This window comes from Acanthopagrus latus, chromosome 9, assembly GCF_904848185.1.
Source record: "Acanthopagrus latus isolate v.2019 chromosome 9, fAcaLat1.1, whole genome shotgun sequence".
Lineage (NCBI taxonomy): Eukaryota > Metazoa > Chordata > Actinopteri > Spariformes > Sparidae > Acanthopagrus > Acanthopagrus latus.
In genome coordinates, this window is record NC_051047.1 from 10,214,750 (window position 1) to 10,240,103 (window position 25,354).

General features: G+C 42.8%; 3 protein-coding genes and 1 long non-coding RNA gene across 6 annotated transcripts; 1 reads left to right on the forward strand and 3 right to left on the reverse strand.

The window, feature by feature from the left end:
• Window positions 1-2,242: 2,242 nt before the first annotated feature.
• On the reverse strand, window positions 2,243-4,774 carry LOC119025872 (TLR adapter interacting with SLC15A4 on the lysosome). Its single transcript, XM_037109879.1, has 2 exons — window positions 4,618-4,774; window positions 2,243-3,479 (listed from the first exon to the last, which is right to left on the reverse strand). The coding sequence occupies exon 2, from the start codon at window positions 3,475-3,477 to the stop codon at window positions 2,470-2,472; it is 1,008 nt and encodes a 335-aa protein (XP_036965774.1). The 5' UTR covers window positions 3,478-3,479; window positions 4,618-4,774; the 3' UTR covers window positions 2,243-2,469.
• A 2,016-nt stretch (window positions 4,775-6,790) lies between these two features.
• On the forward strand, window positions 6,791-10,933 carry LOC119026110 (uncharacterized protein C13orf42). The gene is made up of 3 exons (XM_037110226.1): window positions 6,791-7,523; window positions 7,608-7,752; window positions 9,669-10,933. Exons 1-3 carry the CDS (start codon window positions 7,095-7,097, stop codon window positions 9,911-9,913), a joined length of 819 nt encoding a protein of 272 aa, XP_036966121.1. The 5' UTR covers window positions 6,791-7,094; the 3' UTR covers window positions 9,914-10,933.
• Window positions 10,934-11,099: 166 nt separating this feature from the next.
• On the reverse strand, window positions 11,100-17,608 carry rnaseh2b (ribonuclease H2, subunit B). Of its 3 annotated transcripts, none has more exons than XM_037110225.1 (11): window positions 17,585-17,608; window positions 16,834-16,902; window positions 15,774-15,881; window positions 15,138-15,214; window positions 13,512-13,626; window positions 13,352-13,416; window positions 13,078-13,183; window positions 12,696-12,777; window positions 11,987-12,032; window positions 11,595-11,672; window positions 11,100-11,254 (listed from the first exon to the last, which is right to left on the reverse strand). In XM_037110225.1, the coding sequence occupies exons 3-11, from the start codon at window positions 15,862-15,864 to the stop codon at window positions 11,144-11,146; spliced, it is 771 nt and encodes a 256-aa protein (XP_036966120.1). In that variant the 5' UTR covers window positions 15,865-15,881; window positions 16,834-16,902; window positions 17,585-17,608; the 3' UTR covers window positions 11,100-11,143. The 3 variants fall into 3 exon arrangements, with proteins under 3 accessions (XP_036966120.1, XP_036966118.1, XP_036966119.1); XM_037110223.1 differs by lacking the exon at window positions 17,585-17,608 and adding an exon at window positions 17,177-17,542; XM_037110224.1 differs by lacking the exons at window positions 11,595-11,672; window positions 17,585-17,608 and adding an exon at window positions 17,177-17,547.
• Window positions 17,609-20,399: 2,791 nt separating this feature from the next.
• LOC119026004 lies at window positions 20,400-22,812 on the reverse strand. The gene is made up of 2 exons (XR_005076988.1): window positions 21,906-22,812; window positions 20,400-20,720 (listed from the first exon to the last, which is right to left on the reverse strand). It is a non-coding gene; the product is annotated as an uncharacterized LOC119026004 (long non-coding RNA).
• Between the last annotated feature and the right edge of the window lie 2,542 nt (window positions 22,813-25,354).

Sequence of the window (25,354 nt, forward strand, 5' to 3'; positions counted from 1 at the left end):
AAATCATTTGTGTAATTTGTTAAAACTGAGGTTTGTGAGTAAACACTCACAACCTGTGTGTGAACTGCTGCAGCACGGAGCTTTACCTTCAGCCCTTTTAAACAACTCTCAACCTCGGCTGGAACAAGAGGTCTGTTTTTCATTTTTCCCAAGGTCTGTGGAAATCAGTCTGTTTGAATATGCTTGCACTGCCGGGCTTGGCATTGGGTGAATCATATTTATATGTGAGCGTGTTTTTGTTTAGGTCTGTAAGGATTCGGTTCCTTTAACATGTACCTGGAATGTTCAATCCGGATAGAGGCAGAAATACCAAACATGTGTCTCTGCGGCCTTGAAACTTCACAGGGCTCCGACTGCCGGCGCTCAGCTCGGTAAACACAGTTTCCTCCTGTGGCTCTCTGTTTGGACAGGAAACAAGGAAGCTGATCAAACACTGACTCAGAAGGCCATGGCTGCACTGAGCTGGAATGGAGTCGCGGGCAAAGCCCTTCGAATAGGGGGAAACGTGAAAAATAACATGTCAGCGTCGGTGTGTGAATCTGTCATTCTGCAGCCCTGCTGAGCTCCTCATTTGTCCTGGAGCGATATTTTGCCAAAACAAATCATGCAGAATAGATAACAGTATCTGCAACTTGTGTTATACTTGCGCAGTAGGGGAACCGGTATCTCAAACACGGTGTCAGACTTGGTGTGAGCGCCAGGCTGCCTGCGTGCTGCAGATTTACAGCAGTCCTTATGACATCATAGACGAGCAGCGGGGTGCAGATGATGGGAAGCATTAGCTGGATGGATAGATGTTGGGTCAGGGAGGCGCGTAGAGGAGGAGGAGGAGTGAATGAAAATGGAGGAGTAGACCGTGTGTGTCAAAGTCATTGGGGTTAATAAGTTCGGTGATAATGCTTCCCCCTTGTGACTGTTGATCAAACTGCAGACTTTAGACCTCTTCATCATTAGCAGAATTGCATTGAAATAAACACAAACGAGCAACCAGTTTGGTTGGTTGTGTAGAATGTATGTCTAGGCACAAAAATAGATGTATTTAAATGTGGCGGTCTATACTATCTGTTTAGACGCACAGTATCATATCATATATTTTCCCTCATAAGTGCTATTCATCCATCTATTTTGTTGTGAGTTACCGAGATATAAAGGCGCCAGCTATCTCTCAAATATACTGGAACTACTGGACACCCAACTCATGGTGCTTAAAGTGCCTAGAAATACATCCAAGCAATGTATCTCTCCAGAAATCATGACCTGGAAGATAGTCCACAGATCTTGTTTTGAGCAGTTGCATCCCAAGAAGGTCCAGCGTGGGGCCACAGCCGCCCGAGATCTTCAAGAGCCCCATCTGGCCACCACACTCCTCCTCGGCCGACATGTAATGTAATTAATTAACGGCCTCCTGTGAGAAGATGGAGGCTTCCGTCTTAGGTTGGCGGGTGAATTTTGAGAGAAAGAAAATAGTTCCATGAGACTGCTCACAACAAGGTCTGTGGATCATATCGAGTAACCAGGTAAGAGAGACTTCGCTGTTGGATTTTCCAAATGCATTTCCATGGCACTTTGAGCACCAAAAGCCCACCTCCACTGTGTTCGAGAGAAGGCAGACATCTCTGCTGCAGATATCTCCAAAGCGTAGCACCTGGCGCCAAAACAGTCTAGATGGATGAATAGCACTGCAGATAAGAGGAAAGAATATGTATTATTGATTTTGGTTTGAACTGTCCACTTCAGAGTTTCACAATAAATTACTTGGTTCAAAAAAAAAATCTTTAAAGCACATCTATTCCTTCACCTTCATTGTAAAATAAATAAATAAATAAAAATCTAGAAGCAATTGAATTGTGAATATTTCAAGTTTAACTGCCGGGCGCTATTTCTTTCCTACTTTACTGAAAAGTCTGTCCTCAGTGTGCGCACACTGGAGGTTTCAAGCTCGACATCACACTCGTGTGAGCTTCACATTAAAACCACAGTGGACATTCAAAACTTGTTGTGAGGTAACAGATTCATGCTGATGCCTACATGTTAAGTTTAAAGACAGAAACAGATGAATGTAAAAACAGCCCTCTAGTGTCAGACTTCACACATACATTATTCTGTGGAGCACCAACATCCAAGCGGAGTAAGAAAACATCTCTCATCAAGGACGTGGCCAGCTGTGTTAAGAGCAGCAACCTGATGGTGTTGATGTGTTGTTCTGCTTGAGATGAAGGAAAAAAAAGACACGAGAGATCAGTTTCAATTTTCAGTTCCTGTTTTTATTCGCCTTTGGAAAGTAGCCGCCCAACAGCAGCACGCCACATGCACATATTCAAGTTACATGACTGCATACAAAGAGACGATTCATGAATAGAGCCCTCTCTCCTTGGAATTACTTATTACATACAGAAATTTGTTTTCTACGTTATCCTTTCACCAGCTCTTTAAAGAGAAAGAATACGTGTAATGCAGTCATGAAAGGTTTCACTCTTGTTGTGGCTCATGAGAACTAAAATGAGAGGCAGAACTGGATGATTGAGCTCCTGGACACTGGGGCAACTCCTCTTTATTCTCTGTGAGCTGCTCCCTGCTGGCCTCATTTGAAATCTGCAGAAAGGGAGTGCTGATCTCACTTGACTGCATGTCACCGGCTACCCGCAGCAGGCAGCTGAGAACCATGTCCTTGGCCAGGCCGGCTTCTAGGTTGCCTTCCCGACTCAGCTGTTGAGTGATCTGATCTAGGCTGGTCAGGACCAGCTCTGAGCCCAGCAGGGGGCAAATGGGCCCTGGGTCAGAATCTCCCTCCCTGGCCATGTTCTCCATCATGTACTGTTGGTACAAGTCCATGAGCTTCTGCTCCAGGTAGTGATTTAGAAGAGAGTTTGAGAATGGGGCCTCACGCTCCTGGAACAAAAAGCTCCGATCGCGGGTGCTCCCCATTCTCCAGCGATTTGACCCTCCCCTGAGTGGATGCAGAAGCCCCCCCTGAGACGTCTGTCTCGGAGGAGACTCCTCCACGGCTGGTAGGACATCGCAGGACTGGAGGAAGGGCCCGGCTGCCTGGCCCTCAGCGCCAAGCCGCAGCTCACCATCATTGGCTGAGAGAGGGAGCACCTGGTCGCCTCCAATGTGGAGGTCGCTGTAGTTTTGACAGATGCTCTGACAGGAGGAGGGAACCAAGAAAGGGGACTCACCACCTGAGCAAGCCTGAGCCGGGATCTCGATCTCTGGAGAGATCTGTCTCCCTGACTGGGCTCTGTGGAGGTCCGACGACTGCAGCGGAGAAATGTACAACTCCGCCGACACGCTCCTGTTGTCCAAACAACCCGTCTGCTCGGGGGAATTGTGATAAACGAGTGGAGCGTGTCTGGCGGAGCCCGGCATGAGGGCAGCAGCTGCTCTCGGCAGCCCACAAGTCCTCTGAGGAGGGAGGGGATCCAGCTCCCACAAGTCACCGTAGGTCATGCTCAACAATCTGCCTTCACAAAGCATGGCTGCAACAAAGAACACAACACACAGAGACAATTTATTGTTTACTTCTCATGGTCATTTTACTATTCAAATATCTGTTTATACATTTTCTGTGTGCGTGGCATGCTGTCCTTATATCGTTTGTTATAATGGAAATCTTGAAGTGTATGTTAGTGTTCAATGCGGAAGAAGATGCAGCCATCAGCATAAATGTATTCATTCATTCACTTTTAATATTTATATGTAGGAAAACATATAAAGCATGGGCCAGTGCCACATACCACAGAATGTATAGCCTCAGTTAATTTGTGTTGACTGTCCCTATATGTAGGTGCTGACCAACAGGGCTTTTCAAGGCTGATAGTGACTTTGGTCGACTCCAGTGGTAAGTCATACTTACAAATCAAAAAAGTCATACATTTTGAATAATAAGCCCGAAAACTATCTTTTATGTTTGACTTGTTTTTCACTCATAATTATGAATTACAGTGGAAACATTTTTTTTTATTCAAAGATGCATTTTCATCTCATTTTAACTCTTTAACTGGCCAGTATGGGCTTCTTGAGATATATCTTTGCAGTCAAAACATCTTGGTGTCAAAAGGCCTAATGTAACTAAGTACAGCATTAAAGCAGCGTGCCTAATTGTGAGTATTTTTATTTTCTGCCACATATATTAGCAAGTTCAGTTACTTTGCAGATTGCTATTATTCAGTGCTCGTAGGCTATTGCTTGTGATATGTAACCAATCAGGTAGTGTTGTAGGCGGGACAGAGTGGTGACTGCAGACAGAGGAAGGATGCTGCATCACAACCAGAGAAGCACAATTCAAAAGTAATTTATCACAGATAAATCACAGAAATCAGAGAGTTGCACGATTTCAGAAAAAATGCTGAATACCTGTCAAAATGGGCCTTTATACAAAGACACAAGACTCAACGAGAACTACTTATAAAACAGCACAAAACAGTGATATCAGATGACTCAGTGATGAGCAGCAGACCCAGCAAGACTACATGAATGGTCCCTCTTTCATATCAAATTGTGTTCTGTGGGTAAGAAGGTCAACATATCGATCTCTATAAAAGACATTTTGTAAAACACAGATCTGATAAACATAAAAATAAATTACACTCCTCTAAAAACCAAACATCATCCTACCTCAGTCACAGACTCAGCGCTTTCAAGTTCCTTCCACAGTCTTTACAAGCAAACGTCAGAAACGTTGCATTTTCTGTCAGCGCAGGTGCCCAAATGTGCATGCATGTGCTAGTGTTGTTTTATACCCACCCCAAGAGGAAGTGGGAAACAACGATATTTTCTCTTTTTTTCCCATTTCTGCATTTGGGTCAGTTCTGAACATTCTACAGATCAACATCTCCACAATATCTCGACTTGTTACAGACAGGCTGTGTACATCCCCCTCCACTTCTTACATACAAAAGTTACTTTTTATTGTAGTCTCACATAACAATATGCCTTGTTTGTCTTCCTGCCAGTTGAGGTGAAATGACAGATGTTTCATTCTCACAAAGGCAAATAATCTGTAAAAATTAACCACAGAAGTTTTGTTTCTTCGTAAAAAGTAACAGGTGTGTGTTTGAGATTAAAAGCGAACAGGGAAGTCATATTTTACGTGAGCAAAAATGTCAGGAAACAGAGAGCTGGACCCATTCCTGGTTTCGTTTTGAGATCGGCCACACCGCAGATGTTGAGTCACCTCTCTGCGAGTACAGTGAAGCGCACAGGTGGTGTTTTAACTTTAAAAGCTGAGAGCTTCACTCCTCTTGTTACCAGAGCAGAAGTGTGACTTCACGCTCAGTTACGTAACTACAAGCCATCACTTCCTCCTTGAAACTCAGCCTGCTCTTCAGTAGCTGTTGAACTTTGCCTCACATGGCTTTGATGACACTTTTCGTCTGTCGAGATATTCTCATTTTGTCTCCTATCTCCTCGTCTGGCAGAAGGCTTTTGAATGAATCTCTCACAGGTGAACTCTGCTGGGGACTAAATCAGTCGTCTGGTGAAAGTGATGGAAACTTTCAGGGCACATTTACGGCTGGGATTTTTCCGTGATGGAAGTACCCTGTCTGCATGTGTGTCTTGTATTCAGGGAGGCGCGACAGTAGGAAACACGAGAGAAAATGATTTATTATTGATCAAGTGAGGAAACCCAGACATAAGTCAACATCATTATATCAGTTCTGGAGTTTATTACAACATCTGAGTCGTTTATGCAGCTGGACTTGTTGTTATGATCTTCACATAAACATACAGATAGGTAGAATTAAACCCATCCTCAGTTAATCCTGTTGTAGTTCTTCTTTAAGGTCTGGAGGTGGATTAATATGGAGGATATTCAAAAGGTAGACTAGGTAAAGTTTTTTCAGGCCTATAGACAAACAGACGGTGCTCTTGATACATGGAAGAGTGTGTAAGTGTGTAAAAGTGAACATTATAAATGTGCTATGGAGCTTTATGTTATATTAGTATTGGTAAACCTGAGGGCGAAACAGGCTTTAGTTATGAGTTTTGGGAACAAAAACAGCACGTGTGCCATCTACAAGTCCTATAGTTCAAGAATATAGGAATATGTTACCAAATCTGTTATTTAAAAATCTACATAGAGCACCTTTAAAGTGAAACTGTCACCAAAATGCAAGCTAGGCTTTTTTTTCTTTTTCTTTTGTGAATGTACATGAGACAAACCTTCGTGTAAAAGGATAATTATGACCAAACTCATACAGAGCGGTTTGTCCTGTTGGGACTTACTTTCCCGATAATGACTGCCGTTCTATACATTATCCCTCCTATAGTAAATGTGTGATTTTGTAATTAAATAATTGTGACAAAGCATTAAATCAATTATTTGTAAATTATTTGAGCATTTGATTATAAATCATACCTTTAACAAGCACTGAGTTATCCATCCATTATCTGAAACTGCTTTTCAGGCTCATGGGGGATGAATTAAATGCTGAATTAATTAAATGCTTAATTCATTCAATTAAGAATTTACTTGTATTATTATATATTTAATAAGCATTAAGTTATAATTATTTACTCATCCACTTAATTTAGCAATTAATTAGAATTCCAGTTACATATGTTTTCAGATACTCATTTTGATATCTAGTTTTGACCCTCACGGCCCTCCATATGTTATCAGGTGGATTCGCGGCCACCACCAGTAACACCTGAGGCCGGGCGCTGGTCGGACGGCCGCTGTTATATGGTCCAGTCCGGCGTGCTGTGAGTCAGGACACCTGACACAGGCCTGCTGCTCGGCAGTAATGGAAGCACGCGGTGTAGGGTTCCCGGGCCGTTGCTACAGCAATGTTGCTGAGCAACATCCGCTAACACTGCAGACATGTTGAGATCAGGTTAGACAGGAGGCTCACGTCTGCCTCTGTGGCACCCTACGCACAGAGGTGACTTCAGCACCCTGGACAGCGACAGGCCGCAGTGAAGCGCTCCGGTCAGGGTGGAAGGAGTATTTGTTTGTTTGTTTGTCTGTCTGTCTGTCTGTTTGTTTGAGTGGACAGGTGTTGGTTGGCCTTAAGAGACCAGTATGGATGGATGCTTGACAAACACTGAGGAATCTACGTGCGTGACCCTGAAAGACTCCGTGTAGAGGAATGTTCAGGAAGATCAACAATGTGTTCCGTCCAAACCATCACGGACACAGAGGGCGGGATGGTGCCAGCGGTCCCGGCCGTGGACTCCGGTCCGAGCAGGACTACCACAGCGCCTGCACCGTCCGGCTGGTCCGCAGCACCTCCATGCTGGTGGTGGGGGAGAGGAGCCAGGCCGCCGCAGCGGGCTCCACTCTGAAACGGAGCAAGAGCACCGTGAGCATCGAGTCGACCTTGTACTATTATCAGAGACAAGAGGACCGGATATGGCTGTACTCTCAGAACCAGAACTGCCTCGAGTACCTGGAGGCTCTCGTGGCTCTGAGGCGGCAGTACACAAAGAGCGTGAGTGACTTGAAAAGCAGCGAGGCCAAGGCCACGGTGTCCTCCAAGAAGAAGCCGGCCCCGCCGCCGCCTCGCAGGGACGAGCCGGTAAGACCGCCCCGCCTATCAGAGAGCACAGAGCAGGAGCGATCACACACAGATGTTCTCCCTCCTCTCTCTTTGTAACCGCAGATCTCAAGAGCCAAACCCTCCGCGCCTCCGGTCCCCGACGAGGAGGACACTCTGCAGTTCTTTGACGCGGTCATCGCCAGCTGTGACAGCGAGCCTCTGCGCAAACCTTACCAGGACGATGGACACGCAGATGTGGATTTCATAGGTGCGTTTGAAAAAAAACCAAAAAAAAAAAAAACCTTCTCCAGTCACGAAAGTTCAGGTGCTGATACAGTCCGAGTGTCCTCTTCTCTGTCCAGGTCCCTGCAGGGTTCAGAATGTGTCCGGTGGTCGAGAGCAGAAGTTCTCAGAGTTTCTTCTGACATTTGATTTTTGGATTTTGTCCCTGAGTTTAGTTCCATCACATCAAGTGTATGAACTCGTGACCCAAACAGTCACGTGTTGTTGTGATCTGTGGAGGTCCCCGGACCTCATGTTGAGAACCACTGGTCTGGAGACAACCGTTGTAAAAGTAGTTGGAACCAGTGATGAATGTACTTTTACTCAAGTACTGTACTTTAAGTACAATTCTAAGGTGCTTTGTAGTTCTATTTTCTGCTACACTTTCACTCAGCTGCATTTTGGGAGATGAATATCAACATGTTTACCCCACTACTGTACATTTATTTGATAACTTTACTGACTGCAGGCTGCGTCAGAGCTGAGGTAGCATCTTTTCTAATCTATTTAATTGGCAACCAGATTGGAAAAAACAAAAAACATATATACGTATGATTGACTTTTACTTTAATACGTAAATTTATTGAACACCAAATACTTTTATTCAAGAGCCACTACCGGACGACTTTCACTTTTACCAGAGTAATATTGTAGCACAATATCGTTACTTTTACTCAAGTATAAGTTATGGCTACTTTTCACAACATCTGACGTTAATATGTTGCTGACAGGTTAGTGCTTCAGTAATCCTGTTACATTGTTTATTTCCTCCAACGCTGAAGTGCAAAGTAAAATATATATTTAAAAAATAAAAATAAACTCAGGAAAACTCAACTAAAATAACTCAGGACCTGAACCTGATCGTATACTGTCAATCTGAGGTACTTGTATTTTGCCTGACTTCTATTCTACGCCCTGTATTTGAATTAGGGTACTTTGTAGATTTAGATTAAAGATCTTAGATTCACCTCATCCAGTTACATTAAAACTTCATACCAACACAAATGTAACGATCAGAAGGGGGGTGTTCTGTATAGAGTGCTGTTGCTTTGGATACTTGAAACATATAAAGCAGATCATTCTTATTTTACTCGACTAATTTCAAATTCCATACTTGTAGAAGTGTCTCCTCTATGGACACTTTTACTTCTGAGATGAGGTGTGTCAGGTGTGTTCACTCTCTGTGCCTGATCAGACCTCCTCCTCAGGACTGGGAGTGTACAGACTGAGCCTGACTGACGTCTTCATCAGCTTCCTGTCAGAGTCGCTGCACCTGCTCGGGCAGGAGAAATTACACCTTAACCGTATTCAAAACACATTTATAACACGATAAAGCATGCCACACTGTGTATAGTAGAGCGAGTAGTGGCTGTTTGTAGCCATTCAGTAGTAAGATGAGAATCCGCCTGGACCAGCTGCAACATGCAGCTTACATTAGTAATTTATAGGACTCTAAGAGAAGTACTACACTAACATCCGTTCCTGTTACTGTTACGTCACTACTTTGACTTCAGTGAACAGTTATTTTTGGCCCATCATCTGCACAGGTGCCACTAATGACGCTAATCAGGGCTCAGCATCAAGCCTCGGAACTGATCTGACTGCAGCTGCTATTAGCGTTATTGATTACATCTGAGTGTTTCCTGCTGTGACGTGTTAAAATGTACTCTGTGGGGAAAAAAAGAAGAAGAAAAAAAAGTCTCTTCTTTTTTTCACCACTAGTTGGATGAGGAAGCGAAAAGGTCGTGTACGGTTGGGATGTCGTTTGGAAGAACCTTATTTACGCTTTCATCTGACAATCTAAAAACCAGCTGCTTGATCTCTCAGCTCTGATGGTTTGGGGTCTTACAGTCCAGGAGTTGAGAAGCTACATAACAGCTTCCTCTGTTCTCTCCCCCGCAGTGGCCTCCAGCTCGGCCGATCACGACCTCCACTCCAACTGGGTCCTGCGGGTTCCTCGGGTCGCGGACGACTCCGAGCAGAAAGCGGTTCCAGATTGTGCCAAGGAAAGCGCCCGCAGGAAGAAGAACCAGAGCGGGTCAACGAGCAGCCGACTGCGACTGCAGAGGAACCCGATCCATCTGCCCAAAGTGGTGGAGAGCGCATTTCAGACTCTGAGGTTCAAGCCTAAATTAAAAAAGCAGTGAAGCTTGTTGGACATTTGAAACCTGCACCGCCACGGTACGGGACAGACACCGTGCCCTGCCGACGATCCATCCGGACATTAATACTTTAATTCATTCATTGACAGCAATTTCAATAAGGTACATTTGAAACAAAATAACTCTCCTCGGTCGCAAATCTTTCACAGCAGACTTGACTTGAAAAAGCCCAGGTGTTACTGATGACATTAACAATAGCTCTGTTCTATTAACGTCCCGGTGAGTCAGGACAGTGTGACTGATCCAGTAAGAACAATACCAGGGCCCTGAAACCCAAGCAGCTAAATGGAATTCAGCCATCACTAGTGTCATTATTTTCTCCTGTGGTATGTCGAACCGCCTGGTGTGATAAAGCCTTTGCAGTATCATTTGTTTCAGGTATTTTCTGACCCGTTAACTGCAAATTAATATGAATCGACATCTGTGATACGCACCACTATGCCTTTTTTTTTTTTTTTTTAATGAGAAACTGAAAAACATTTCACAGCATAGTCTGAAATGAAGTCTTTCATTCCTTCTGACATCTCAAGATTACACTGACCCTTCAGTCAGACCCGCAGCATTTCCTTTAAGTGTGCTTCTGAACAGAGTTAAATGAGAGAAATGTCCAATGTTTCAACAGGTATGGAATTTAAAGATGAGCACAGTTTACAGTTCAGCTGTACAGAAGGACCGCATGCTTTTGTGGTATCAAAGCCAGCGGCAGAAATGCAGAGTTTCAGCCTTTTCAGTGGCTGAGAGGTAAACATATTTCAGAGTGCTGCATCAATACCTGCTGATCTCAGAGCGAGGTTCAGACTCAGCCCGAAGATCAAGTTCACTGAAAAGTTCAAAGCCAGCTCAGGTTGTTCTGCTCATCAGTGCAGAGGATGAAATGATCTTATACATGAAAGGTACATATACCAAATTAGAAACCTGACCTTTCACATATTCAGCAATGTTGAAATATTTGTCCCTCAACATTTCTGTTATGAGGGAGGTGAACCAATGATCCTCAGTCTCTATCTGCATGCTTATATACCGCTGGTCCATTGTTAGCATGCTAAAACCTAAACCTAATAAACATTTATCTGGTAAAATTAAAATGAATACTGCATAATCACTTGCCGCTATTCTTTTCCAATCTCCATCTCATCTCATTCAAGTCATTTAAAATAAAATCAAACGCCTCTACATTTTCTTTTCTTTATTACAAAAACACAATCTATACAACAATCACTTCTTTTCTGCTTTGACCTTGGGACTGAAGAAGGATGACATTGTTTTCATGCCAGTCTTGTCCACCTTGGCCAGACTTTTCTGAGCGGCAGTCATCTTCTTGGGTGGCTGGAATAAGCGCAAGAAAAAAATCAACCTGATGAGTAAACAAATTTGCACATTGACGGCAGATAAAACATTGCATATTGTGAGCTTCAATTAAAGCTGAGGGGAAAAAAAACACACCCTCCCTACAAGGCAAGTCCCTTTGACCCAGAGGAAGCTTAAGGGAAGCAAGAGGAAGGCTAGCAACACTAGCAGTCACTCAAGGTCTTCTAAGAAAAGAGAGACTCAAGAGATGAAAGCAAACAAATGATCTGTGAAGTCATTGTGACATAATCAATGCTCGTGATGAAAGCCTCCGGTAACTGCTTGGTCTATTCAGGCAGACCGCTTTGTACACACTCACTTTCCGAACAAAGTCTGCACTGTTGAATTTGGTGTAGTCCTCTCCAGCCTCCACCGGACTGTCTGAAAGTTTCCGTTTCTGCCAAACGAGGAAGTAAGAAAAAGCTTTTCATGTCAAAAAGCACCAAACTTTCTAACCATAGACACACACCACTAGACGCCTGGATGAGGTCACACTGTTAGCCACAAAGCACTCATAACCAAACTTAAAAACACACAAGCACAAAGTGAAGATTTCATCTCTAACATATGATCAAAAATATGCAAATGCGACAATGTTAGAGCGAGGTGAAGGACTACAGAGAACATGCACAGCGCTTTTGAAAAAACTGTAGAGGGAGAAGGGAGCAACGCTACAGACCTGACTCGCGTCAAAGAGAGACATTAACGTACCTTTGAAGGAGGTTCTGTCTCCTTTGGGCTTGTGAGCTCTGGTAACCTGTGGAGTAGAGGCACACTTGATCAGCATCACCACCAATTAACCAAAATATTATCAAAAATCCCAACATGGCCAAGTGCAATATCCAAATCACAGAAGCCCCAATTTTTCAATAAAGTTAAAATGTGTGACATCTAACTACATCTATGAACACTTACTGAGTTGAAATTTGTCCTGAACATCAAAGAGACCCTAAATAAACTTGGAACATGAGATCATTTAAATAGCCGTTGATGCAGTAATCAAATTAATAACAGGATGTCATTGTTTACCAGAGTGAAGACTGTCATTTTCAAAAATTATATGTCCACTAGTTTTCACTTTCTTGCAATCAAATGTTGGTTCTGTGCAGTAGTAATGTAGTTCTTTGGCATCAAGAGTGCCACAGATCTTGCTAAATTTAGCTTCAGTGCCAAAAAGAACACTTTGAGTTATATTGACTATAGATTGGGGGGGTAGAAGTTCAGTGCTTCACGGATCTGCAGACTGAAGGGCTCACAGGTAAGCAGGCGTAAACAAATTGGCAGTTAGCTTCATTAAACAAGTTAGGATAGGTATGGAGATGTGGTCAATACATATCCACTATCTGTCAAATTCATCACTATATGACTTTTTTTGCACACTGGTCAGTCCTACTTGTAGATGCTGGATGTCTGGACTTACTGCAAGTGTTTGAGAAGGGCTTTGCTCAGGTCTTCACTGATGTACTCTGATATCAGGCCATGGGCGTAGCGCAGGTAGTCCTCTGTATCATAAAGATGAAGAGAATGAGTGGCAGTAATTAGATATATAGAATCCTACTTTGTGCTGCATACAGGTTGAGGTTGGGGAAACGTTATTTGGGGATCATAACTCATAGAGATAAACTATGCAATATTACTGCCATCTATTGGTCAACATCATGTCTGCTGCAAAGCAAGGAAAAACAGAATAATATGGAAATGAGACCTTTAAACGTCTTTTTCATATGAAGGTGGAACTGGAATTCACACAACAATGAGATGGGACTTAAACAGTGAAGTAGCCTGATGCTGAAGCCACTTACCCTCAGGGCAGTCTGCCTCTGACTTCACTCTGACGTATGTTGTGGATTTGACACCCTCTCCCACAGAGATATTTCTCTTTTTGAGTGCAACGACCGTCCTCTCCACCTACACCGACAAGTAAAGTAACTGTATGCAATTCCACTGTGTGAAATAAATGATGCACTTCCACGCAGAGCACAGTTTTCTTGATATTTTGTATTGTGATGCAGTTAAAAAAAACAAAAAAACAGACACATATGTTTGAATTTCGTATAAGATAGTGATGACGACTACCTTTTTCTTCAACCAATTCATCGTCTTCTCTTGACTGTATCGATGGAACTTCAGTGATCCCACCTCTGGGAGTAAAAAACACAGCATTTACACATTGCAATCAGTGATCAGTGTAGGCTTACAGTTTTTATTGATGCTAGCTTCAAAAATAAAAATTCACCCTTTTCCTCTGCAATGTGGTGCAGGGAGGCCAGGGAACGTGTGCAGCTCAGCAGCCTTGAGCAAGCTGGGAATTCTTCATCCATGACAACTTGATCCACAGGCTGGAACTTCCCCTGAGCAGGAAATAAGATATTGTGACTTCATAAATAAGCTCATTTGGTATCAAACCCACAGTCTGTTGAGACTCCAGTGCAGAGTTAACGCCTTCTGACAACTTCAGAAGGAGCCTTCCATACATATTGTATCTTGTTTATATGACTTGAATAGAGAAAAACCAATATCAGATGTCCTTGAAGGACTGATAGACGTGGAGCCGTCTCTGCACAGTATCTCCAGCTAAAGCAGCTCTACCCAGACCCATGAATTTCTGTTTGTAAGACAGGTGAAATCCATAGCAACACGACCCTTTGGCTTGAAGAAGAAATACAGCAATGTAACCTGCCACCTCTTGATGAATACAGACCTTTTGAAATGTTGCTCCCTGTGGTTGGTGGTAAAGAAGTAGCTCCACATTATTAACCAGAAAGAGGGAGACACAACAATGTGTGATACCAAATAATTATTGTTTTAAGCAATGGAGACATTTCAGTGTGATGCCTATTACTTATATTGATACCATATTCACCATTTTTGTTTAAAATGTATGGAGTTTAATAATATTTGTTTTTAAAGGTCAGTTTCTCAGACTGAGGTTTTTTTTTTGCACTCTGAACCAGACATCTCCACTTCAGTGACACCAAACTTTACAGTTTTATTCCGATCTATATTCTGAAGGTTTTTCAGAGTGGTTTGTTCATATATCATTCATAGCCTGAGTTATATAACATTTTATTTCTAGAAATATTGCAAAAATGTTGTTTTTATGGCTGTTGCTGTAATACAAGCAGACATCCCAAATTCCCTCAGTAAAAACTTTAGTATACCAACAAAATCAATCAAGAAATTTGAACCTGGCATTGTCCAATATTCACTTTCTTTTATGTAAATGTATGCAAATAAGTGTAGATCTATTCAGATGATTACACATTTTTATATCTGAACATACATTTTCAGAAAACTTGTAGTACAAAAATTGTATCTTATCCTGTGTTCATGTAAGTAAGATTCTTGGTGATGTCGATTAACTGTTTTTTCCTCCTCTGTTTACCTGTAGTGTCTCCCCTTTACATCTGTCTCTGTGTGTGTTGAATTAACAAGACAAATACAATCAAAAAAGACCTCTAAAGTTTTGTAATATTAACAAAGATGTTAACACATTTAGAGTGCAGTCAGCCTGTACAAGAAGCAGTTTTATTGCGCAACGAACACAAGCATCACAATCTAATGGTAACTTTCATAAAAAAGTTATATACAGAATTAGATACCCAACATTAATATGTACTTTACTAACTTCATCCTGCTACAGCTGACTAAGATGACTTCATTATCGAGCCCTAACACATACATATTAACAGTTTATTTAGAAATATCAGGGTAAAAATAACATCAGACTGTAGGGGGATCACTGTCTTACTCTGGCAGGGTATTTAAGGTGCTGACCACGACAGTTCTGCAGTTAAATAATCAGCACCACAACATCACTGGAACAACAGCTGTGAGACTATTAGAGATTCACTTTTCTTACCTCTTTGCCAGATTTAATCAAATAGGGCAACATGAGATACAGAGGATCCATCGGTGTTACAAAGAGAAGTCTCCCATCTGTTTAAAAAAAGAGAGACAAGTGCTAAGATGTAAACCCCTGATTGACACCTCAGACAGAACTCTGTTAAAATTACAGAATAACAGCACAGCATCTCTGCATATTGAAACGTACATGTGTACAACGTACAACTTCAACTTTTAACATCAATATTCTAAACACCGTTACAGTGCCAGGTCACACTACACTGCATACTAGTTTGCATTATGTGAACATGTTTGTCAGTTACAAACCTAATGGTTCATTTTGATTTGTATCATCAGTGTTGTCTGTGCTTTGTGCATGTTGTCATAGTAAATGGACAGCGCTCCTCTGGGCTTGTTATGTATTTTTTCTTCTATTTTTATGTCAACACACCAGCCTCTTAGCCACACCAGCTTAGGGAGCTCTGCTGGTGGACTGTTGCTGCTGTTAATGCGGACTATGAAAACTATGTTTTCTCTACGCCTGACAAGTTCTGCAAATGGGATTAAATAAAGTAAGACACCTCTGTAGTAGTGGTTTGTAATTATGATTAGGATAGTTCAGAGTTACAGTGTAATGAGGAATGACACCAACCTCTTTGTACAGTCTGTCCAATAAACCACGAGTGGAAATCTTCTTCAAAGGCTTTGACCTCAAACAGCTGTACATCACCACTGTTCAGCATGTACAGAGAAGCTGCATCTGTGGGACAGAAAAATAAGGAACAGCATTACTTTCACAAACACATATTAAATAGCCGAGGAACCTCAGGCCCTTTATTTATACATCTTTTTTAACCAACCGTTGACTCACTGTGTTATTAGATCTGCAATTAACAATCATTTTCACAACTGACCTGCAGCAATATCAATCATCAGCTTTATTCTAAATGAACAAATTAGATTTGTATTTAATTACTCAGTGAAATGCTGGATGTATCCCTGACAAACAAACTATATGTGAATGTGTTTCCTTCCTCATTAAACATTTCCAGAGCCAGTGTTTAATGTCCTGATTTGTTAAGACTGGACTTGTCGAATTTATTGATACACTGATTTTGACTACTTGACACAACTCCAATACTCATTGTTCACTCTATCGATATACCATTACCAACTGCATATTCTGGCTCCCCTACAGCACCCATGTAGCTCTGCATCTTCCAACACTAAATTAATTTAGATGCCTTAGTGTTTCACAAACATTTATAAGCCTTGTTACATTTATCCTTTTAAAAAACGTACAATCATATGCCATCAATGTTGTATTGATATTACAGGTATTGAAATTAATTTAGAAATTCCACTCTTGTGACAACAGAGAGATTTATATACCATACCATATAAAATCATATAATATATAAAAATATAAAAAATCAGTTTCTGTCTCACCGTCTTTGCTGGCAAATGTAAAACAGCTCCATGCAGGGCTGGAGGTCAAAAACTCCCAAGAGAACCTTAGTTCATCCAGCATTTACATAAATAGGAATACTGTACCTTTAATTCCATGACTTCCCTTTTACAAATCTGTTGGAATCTTTTTGTAAATCAATCTTAGTACCTTATGGTTTAGGACTGATGGTTGTGCGAAACAGGTAATATGAAAACTTTTCTGGATTCTGGAAACTTCTGTTAATGTGTTAATCAAAATTGACCTGTGGAGGGATTCCTTAGTCTCACAAAAGCTGGGTCAATGTCGTGCTTCTGTGTGTCGATGGCAGAGTCTGTGGACACCAAAACAAAAGTAAAATTCATGATAACTGAGAAATCTAACACAAGTGATCAACGTTCAATCTGATTAGTGTCTTATTTCTATGTTAAATACATCTTAAGTTGGGCCCACGCTTGCATAATGGATAACAATTACTCTATTAGTCATTCAGTTTATGTGATGACAAAGTTACCACGGTTTAATAACTTTCCAATCTCCGTAGCTAAGCTAGCTAGCCTAGCCGGGGTTAGCTCGAACTGACGGTCGCATCCCGCTGCTCAACCTACCTGCGGCGATGACAACCCAGCTGTCATTCTGCGCATTAGGTGTTCGCTTCTTTTTGGTGGCCATGTTGTGTAATACAGCTTAAGGAGATGAGTTTCTGATCACTGAGCTTGTTATTCGTTCAAGCTCCAAGTTTCGTGTGGCTAAAAACAGAGTCGGCCCCGCTGGACGTGATGGTAAACTCTCTGCCTGACAACATGAGCTCAGAAAAGGCGCCTCGCTCGGAGGGGCACTTCCTGCGTCTGTCACGTAGGACAAAACCAGATAGTTACTATCGCGGTGACGGCTCATTTGCCTCCCGTCTTTCAAGCAATCGATACTAAACACGTTTTTAAAACAAATTCTTACTCTGGCGTCGAAGCAAGCTCAGACATGAGCGAACAAGACACAGAAGTAGACTTTGAACTCACCCCGTTCACACTGCTTTTAATGCAGTGGTACAGTCCGTGGTGACGTCACGTCAAAACGCAGTTCGCCAGTGAGGCCAGTAGAGGTCGCTCAAGAACTTTGATAATACTTCCCTGGCAACGTCTGGGTCTGTCCTCCACAGTTCAGCTCCCAGTCTCTCAGCTGATATCAGTGGCTTGGTCCTCACAGAGAGCCTAGAGGTCGCTTCACTCAGGTGCAGGATGTTTGGTGACCAGTAGTCCTTTGGCACACTGGCCCACAACAGATTGGGGGATCCATCTGTCCTTCAGTGAGAGGAGGGTTTCTTTCCCTCTCCCTCTCAGGATATGACACTGTGTGTCCCAGTTGGTTTTCAGTGAGTCACTTGTTTTTTTCCCCTCCTGCACTGTTTCTGTGTGCACTCTCATGGAGATGTGTAGGATGTTTGTGTTGTGTTTTCAGCCGCCCCTTCCCCATTTGATGACTATGGCTGTGTCATCAATTTGTCTAACTGTTCAGGGGACCCTCTGATAACGTTCATACGTGCCCAACTCTTTTTCGAGATGTTGATTTCCCCTCTCTCCTAAAGACACCCACAACACAGCTCATTAACAGGTTTTTAATTAGCTTGTTTTGGTAATGAGGAAGGGAGGGATTTGTGCGCTGGGTGACTGAGCGTTTAAACGTCGCCATACATCGTCCCTGTGGGGAGCAGTGTGATGTAGAGGAAAACTACAGTCAACGCAGGATGACTTACGGCTCCATGTTCTCAGACTTGCTCATTTTCATGTCACCTTTTTTCAGGGTTTTTTTGTTGTTGTTGTTGTTGTTATTGTTGCATCCTGCGTCACTTTCTGTCCTCTTTTTGTCCATTTTGAAAATAATGTTGCCTCGCAGGCCCATTTTCCCAGATTTGAGCAACATATATCCCCCTTTGAACACTGCCTCAACTCCTCCTTGAAAACCAGTTGGATTTATGTTGCTGTGGCAAAGAGAGCGTGGGTGAGATATTGTCTGTGAATTACTTGTTTTATGGGTCCCGGGAGTATCATACACAACAGTCTGTGCAGCTAAACAGAATATTCCATGAAAGCGCTCTTTCTTTTTGGGCTGCTTGAGGGAACGTCTGCGTCTCTGTCTGCCAGGGAGAACAACAGCGGCCTTTCTGATACACTGGACCACAGACAACCCCAGAGAGCCGAGTCCTCTGTCACCAGCATGCAGACGAGAACAAAGTGGGGCTATATTTAGGCCCAGATATGGCTTCGCACACCCGGAGACCCCTCTATCCTCTCCCAAATCCACTCCCAACAAAGGGAATTTCAGCACATCCAAAGCCGTGTCTGCTCCGTCTGTCTCCCTCTCATTCCACTTCCTGCTCCCCTTTGTAATTTGCGTTTGAGCTTGCTGCTCCTTGTGAGGAATGAGATGATTCTGTGGAGGAAGGAGTTTATTGCAGCCAGCAGGCTGTAGACGGTTGGTCACACTATGCGGAGCACAGTTAACAGCCGTGGTCCCCATTTATCCCACTGGTCTCATTTGTGGTGGTCCGACGCAGGGTGACTGTCTGGTTACAGTGCACATCGACTCACCGACATGTGCTGTGCAAGAGGGAGTATTTTACCCTCTTCATCGTCTATCTTTGGGTTTTATAAAGTGAAAAAAAAAAAAGCTCATTTCGGGAGCATTCATTTTCAGCAGAGTGCATTATTAACCGTCATGGCTGCCAAGAGAAGCAGGTTATAAATAGAAAGACAACATCACTCGGGCTTCCACTTTTTCTGTCAAGACACGAGGCTGTTATTTCACCGAGCTGTTACCATTTCGGATTCCCAACAGATGTAAAACTCTGTCTTCAGCTCGAGGAGGTCATATGCACATCGATACACGTTAATAACAGACACGCACACACACACACGCACACACACAAAACAGATGTGGAGAGAATTCCCCTTGGCAGCAGAAGCCTTTGAGTCATCATCTGGGATTCCCTTCCTCTCACTTCCAAATATGGGTGGGATTGTGAGAGAGCGGGAGGCAGAACGTGGAAGGCAGAGTGGAACCCCCTCGTGATGTCAGAGCTCTGGAACAGTGAGCCTCACGCTGACTGGAAATTCACAGGAAGGAATGCCGGGAATGCCAGAATCACCGAAAAGCTATGCCCGCACGCATGTTTGTAAAATCGGAGTCTCAGCACACGCACACACGCCTCGTATGCACCCACACACACTTACACACACACACACATACTGGTCCTCGCCAGTCCTCTCACGAGGGAGATATTCCTTCCCGTAAAAGTCTTATTCCTTCTTCCCCCCACACACCCCACAAGAGAATGACTCCTTATTCCCAGCATCAGTTGCTTTGTGTGAGGCCTCTGGTTGCATGTGGTATTTCCCCTCTCCCTACAGGCAGAGAGCGTGATGGATTGTACTGTTGTGTGGAGTAAAAATGTGTATAGTGAAATATCAATTTCTACTGGTCATACTTGAGTCCACCTTCAAGGTACGATTAAATGGGGAACTTTTTTTTCACTTCTTCTTTTCACCACATTTATCTGAGGGTTTTAGTTCATTTCCAGAAAACACACGCCAAACTTAAAAATAATTTAAACTTAAACCATCTGACCGTGGATGGTCTAACTTACAAGGTGGCCCTCGGGGCAGAAGCGACGTGTGGGCCCAACTTTCACACATGTTGCCATTAAGAACACATCAAGTACTGTTATTTTCCAACCAGCACTCCTCTACTTGAGCATGTCACCGATTTGCTGGATGTCACGGCAACAAAGAAAACAGTGGCCAGCGACATATTAAAGAAGGACAGCATACTCGAGAGCAAGTTTGCAAAAGAAAGTAAAGGTTTATTTAGAAATAATAGAGTCATCCAAAAGTATGGAAGCCTGGAGGCCTGGCCATAATGAACACAAAGATGCAGGGAGTCTGGGCCAGGCACGCAGTGGGCCGTAGGACCCAGAACTTCCCTCCCTAAACTAAGAAAAGACTGCATAAATTAAACATCATTAAACAGGCAAAGCCACGAAAACAGGACGACCAGACCTCCATCCTCAAAAGATAACAAAACACCAGAGTGCTCCTTCTCCTCCACCCTCCCTTTACTATGGTGACGGGGCAGAGCTAACTGCCTGATGAGCAGCACCTGGGAGAAGGGAAGGAGAAAACACAGAAGGGGGGAGCGCGTAACATGGGTGTCAAACAACTTGTCGGAAATTTGCGTAATGTATTTCATAAAGTGAAAAAAAAAGGGGGGTTTACGGCTACATTGTACAAAGACTACATTTTGAAACCTGCCCCCCTCTATAAAACAGAATATGAAGTAATAGAAGAGGCCCATTAATCCACATCATATCTTAGTTTATAAAGTGTTTTAACACATGCGTTGGTACATTTTATCCAACAAGTTTGCGACTGATCAAATGAGTAGAAAGAGTATACACAAAGTAAACCTGTGTCTGATTTGCCGCAAGATCACAGTATCACAGCAGTTTCTACAGACCGGGTTGACGTTTTGTAAGTGTAATACACCATATTGATTTATATACAATACGTGCCATATCGTGATAAAAAAGAGAAGGCTGCCAGACCAGTGACTGCAGCTTGACACATTGTTTCAACATTTTAAAATGTGAAACAACTTGATATTTTTGTTGCAGGAACACAGTATTTCAACATTTGGAAGCATGACACTACTAGACATCTTCAGTCATGCAGCTTCATCGCTCAAGCTTACCGAAGACGCGAACACATTTGGTCCAACCATTACAGGGTTCCGTGAAAGGACAGTTAGCATTGACAGCTAACTGCATAGGATCAGAACTTTACTCTGTGTTTTAAGCATCTTAACATGCTCCAAATCCCAACCCAAAAGTCATGCAACATCAGCAGACACCTTACAACGCAGCATTGTACCGTGTATGACTCAAAATGAATAAAAAAGTAGTTAAAACAGTGTGTTTGTGCAAGTAGCTACATACTGGTTTGTCAAACTAGTTTCAACATAGAGAATGTGTAGTGTCAACATGTAATTTTGCAGAAATGTACTTGTGCAATACGTACATGCGGACGGCAAATTGACCCATCTTTAGCCCCTTAGTTACTGTTGCTAGATCGGACAAGTTTGATAATCAGAAACATGGCAACACTGGTCTCGTTTCACCTGCTGCAGCAGTGCAGACAGTATAGATTCATAGAAGTCGACCACAATGACTAGGGTACGCAACGGAAGGACACATTCACAATGTAAAATTTCATGAACACGGCAAAACAACGCTCATTCAGGCCAGGTCATTCCACTCTGAAGGAAAACAGGAGAAGGCCCACATACTTTTTGTTGAGGCCGAGGATGACGTGATTATCAGTCGACATTTCTCCTTCAGTGCCTGGTATGTTTCCTTTTCTTGGGATAAATAAAGTGCTCCAGTATTTATTCCTGAGCACAGACAATGGTGATGCAACCCAGCTAGCTAGCATTTTGCTAACACTGGCTAAGATGCGACTGTACAAGAAGTGATGAGTCTGCGAAGATGTTGGCATCAATATGTAGTTTTACAACGTGACGTTACCTTTGAACGAACAAGGGGTCTTTGGCGATGGTGTTGATGATCAGCTGATGTTGGGGCCTACCACACAGCTAGCTCCGCCACTGGTAGCGTCCTGGCACTTGATTGGTTGAGGCTGGACGGTGATAAGACATATGGTCCATTCCTTTTCTAAACAGTTTCTAGCCGTGCCTTTCCAAATGGACTGTGTAACAAACCATCTTGTGCATCAGGTTATAATTTGTCTGCTCAGTAATGCAGCCTTGGACCAAACCAAAACCAAGATAAAAGGTACCCTATAAAGTTTTTAACCACTTCTACACGTTTTTAACCAAAAACTTCCATAGAACCAGTGCTCAGGAACTAAACTAGGGGCTGTAAGTTTGGTTTGTTTTGCACATTCAAAGAACTTTGAAGAACCATGAGGAAACAATGACAGATTGAAAATTGACGGCTGCGTTTAAAAAGCAGTTCTCCCACATGAAAACACAACAACACACTCAGTTGTGTTATATATCCACTGTTGCGTGACTCCGATGTTTGAGTCAGATGTAATGGACCACTGAAAGTAGTGCTGGAGAGCAGTGTTCTGTTTTGTTTGTATCGCATGTGCATCACGCGATATACATTCCTGCCTATGGTTTCACACTATTCCACTGATTATAATGTGCCAAGAAAAGTAGCAGTGGGGCAGTAAATCCCAGGCGACTAGAAAGCTAGCAAACACGAATGTTAACAAATTTGTTTTTTGTTGTTTTGTTTTTTTTTGTAATTTTATAAAAACATTAGTTTTGCAGAGAAAAGACTGAGGTGTTCAAGAGAACTCCATAAAGCACCTTTAATAAGTCACTGAAACCCGACAGGAACACTGAACCACCAAGTTTAGACGTATACTGTAAAAAGCAGAAATGTTTTGACCAATCTGACACTCACTACTATTTTAACAACTGAAAACCAAACATTTTTGAATATTATATTATTTTGCTGTTTTCAGCAAGCCAAAACACGATTCATCAAATGCAGTTTGTTAAATGTGCTGATATGCTGCTTTGTTCTGTTTTATATTATGGTTATTTTAATACATTTGGAGTTTATATATCATCAAATTGCTTTTTTTGTCTGGCCGAAAAAAGCTAAACTAAATAATTAGTTTATTGACCAAAACCATCACTTTGTTCATTTCCATTATTGGCATATGAATGTGCCGGCTGTATATAGACCGCTGATGTGTTGGTCCTGATAAAAATGTAAACTCTCACCCTCTCAGGCGGGGGGGAAGCTGTCTGTCCCAGAGGCTTTCATGTGCCCATGATCCCTGCCTGTCTCCTCCCTCCCGTTTCTTTCCCTCTCTTTACTCTGTCCTGCCGAGTAGATGTCCCACAATACACCATCCCCAACCCTAATTATTGTTTACTGGGATCAATCTCTCTCCCTCTCTCTCCCTCTCTCTCCCTCCCCCTCCCTCAGTGTACCAGGGACCAGAGATGATGTGGTAATTACATCTGCCGACTGCTGGTCTGCCGCAGACGGCTCCGCAAGTCTCCCTGCTCAGAGAGAAATTAGAGACTGCTCAGCACATGTCCAGGGCTGTAATTAGAATAAGTACTCTGTGTATGAAATGTGTTTATTTGTTTATTTATGAGACCCCTGAATTCCAGGGCACGTCTTTGTGCCTCTGCTCGATGGTTGGGTCACGTCAGGAGACGTGGACCAGAACCCCTGTGGGTGATTATGAGTGTATGTACAGCTATTCTCTTGAGCAGTGTATTTATTTTCTCAGCAGGCGTGTTGGATATTGATTTGGTGTGATTGACATTTTCACAACGATGTTCAGGAACCTCAAGTCGCGTTGAGGGTGTCAGCTATTGTGCTGGGAAAAAATGTGATTATTGGGGCTAACAGATGTTATTTCTAGATGATATTTACAAGCAGTTAAACTCACAATGCGTACATTCTGTTGAGGGTCTATCAATTCAGACAAACAAAAAAGACATTTAAGTGTCGGGCGGGCCAGGCTGAGGCAACCAGATCTGGAGGAGACAGTCAGGTGCACAGCCGGACCTGCTGGAGGAATAAACACCTGCAGTCACAGTGGATTCTTCTCTGATCCGGAGACATTTACCGACGGGAGGAGAGCTCAGAAATTACTTTTTTATTTCTGGGTGCAAAAAGTTTATCTTCACTCCTGTTTATCATCCTGACTGCAGCAGTGATCGGCAGAGGTGACCTCCATTGGCGAGTGTGTTCTGTAATGCTGACCGATGGCTGGAGCTGGAGATGAAGGGGAAAAAGAAAGAAACTTGCGCAGTTAATGGGAATATACACAAATGATTACGCAGTCAAACTCACATAAGTAGTACCTCACTGGTTGTGAACACACAATTAAACAACAACCACTGCGGATGAACATCTGTTGCGATGTCATGATGTGACTCAGGCAGAAGTGTTTTTTTTGTTTGTTTGTTTTTTAAATGAGACAATGTTTCCATGTTTTATGCATGTTAAGTTTGTCTTACTCACCAATTTACATTTACATTTAGGGCATTTAGGGTGCTTTTGTCCAAAACGACTTACAGTAATTCATACATACATTCATACACTGATGGTGGTGGCCACCACATCTTCCCCAAGGACACTTGGAAATGCAGACCAGGGGAATCAGACTAGCGACATTCCAATAACATGGAGCTGGCTCTACCCCTGAGCCACAGGCGCCCTATGCCAAAGTTAGCAACAGGTTGAGTAGAACTTCTGGAGGAATAAACACCCAGAGTCACATCAGAATTTTCTCTCATTTTCACTCCCGTTTATCAGCCTGACTGCAGCAGTGAGAGAGGAGGACAGAAACAACTGGAGTCCGTGGTGAGTTCTGTGACAGGTTGACCTGAAGTTGACCACACAGACACTAGCTTACAGCTAATCTGCAGTGAAGTAATCTGGCTGTTAGGGGAAGTAATGGGAATTTACACAAACGATTCCCTGGTCAAACTTACAAGTAACGCCTCGGTGGTAGTGAACACACCATTAAACAACCGCCACTGCTGATAAAAACCTCTCTGACGTGACTCGGTCACAAATGCTCACAGACGAGGTAAGTTTCAGTTTAGTCTGCTTTCTCAGACTTCCCTACCCCGGAGGAGGCAACAGGCGACCGAATGGAACAGACTCTGACCTTGAGTATGGTAACACTTCTCTGGGTCTGAACACTGTTGGAAACATGTGGTATAATGTAACA

Excerpts from the sequence above, each read along its gene's own strand:
- LOC119025872 (XM_037109879.1), bottom strand. The coding sequence starts at position 3,477 with ATGCTTTGTGAAGGCAGATTGTTGAGCATGACCTACGGTGACTTGTGG.
- rnaseh2b (XM_037110223.1), bottom strand. The coding sequence starts at position 17,240 with ATGGCCACCAAAAAGAAGCGAACACCTAATGCGCAGAATGACAGCTGG. Across the intron at positions 12,033-12,695 it reads GCCCTTCTCAAACACTTGCA|GTTACCAGAGCTCACAAGCC; the intron begins GTAAGTCCAGAC and ends TCTACTCCACAG. Across the intron at positions 11,673-11,986 it reads AGACAGAACCTCCTTCAAAG|AAACGGAAACTTTCAGACAG; the intron begins GTACGTTAATGT and ends CTCGTTTGGCAG.
- LOC119026110 (XM_037110226.1), top strand. The coding sequence starts at position 7,095 with ATGTTCAGGAAGATCAACAATGTGTTCCGTCCAAACCATCACGGACAC. Across the intron at positions 7,524-7,607 it reads CGCCTCGCAGGGACGAGCCG|ATCTCAAGAGCCAAACCCTC; the intron begins GTAAGACCGCCC and ends TTGTAACCGCAG. Across the intron at positions 7,753-9,668 it reads CGCAGATGTGGATTTCATAG|TGGCCTCCAGCTCGGCCGAT; the intron begins GTGCGTTTGAAA and ends TCTCCCCCGCAG.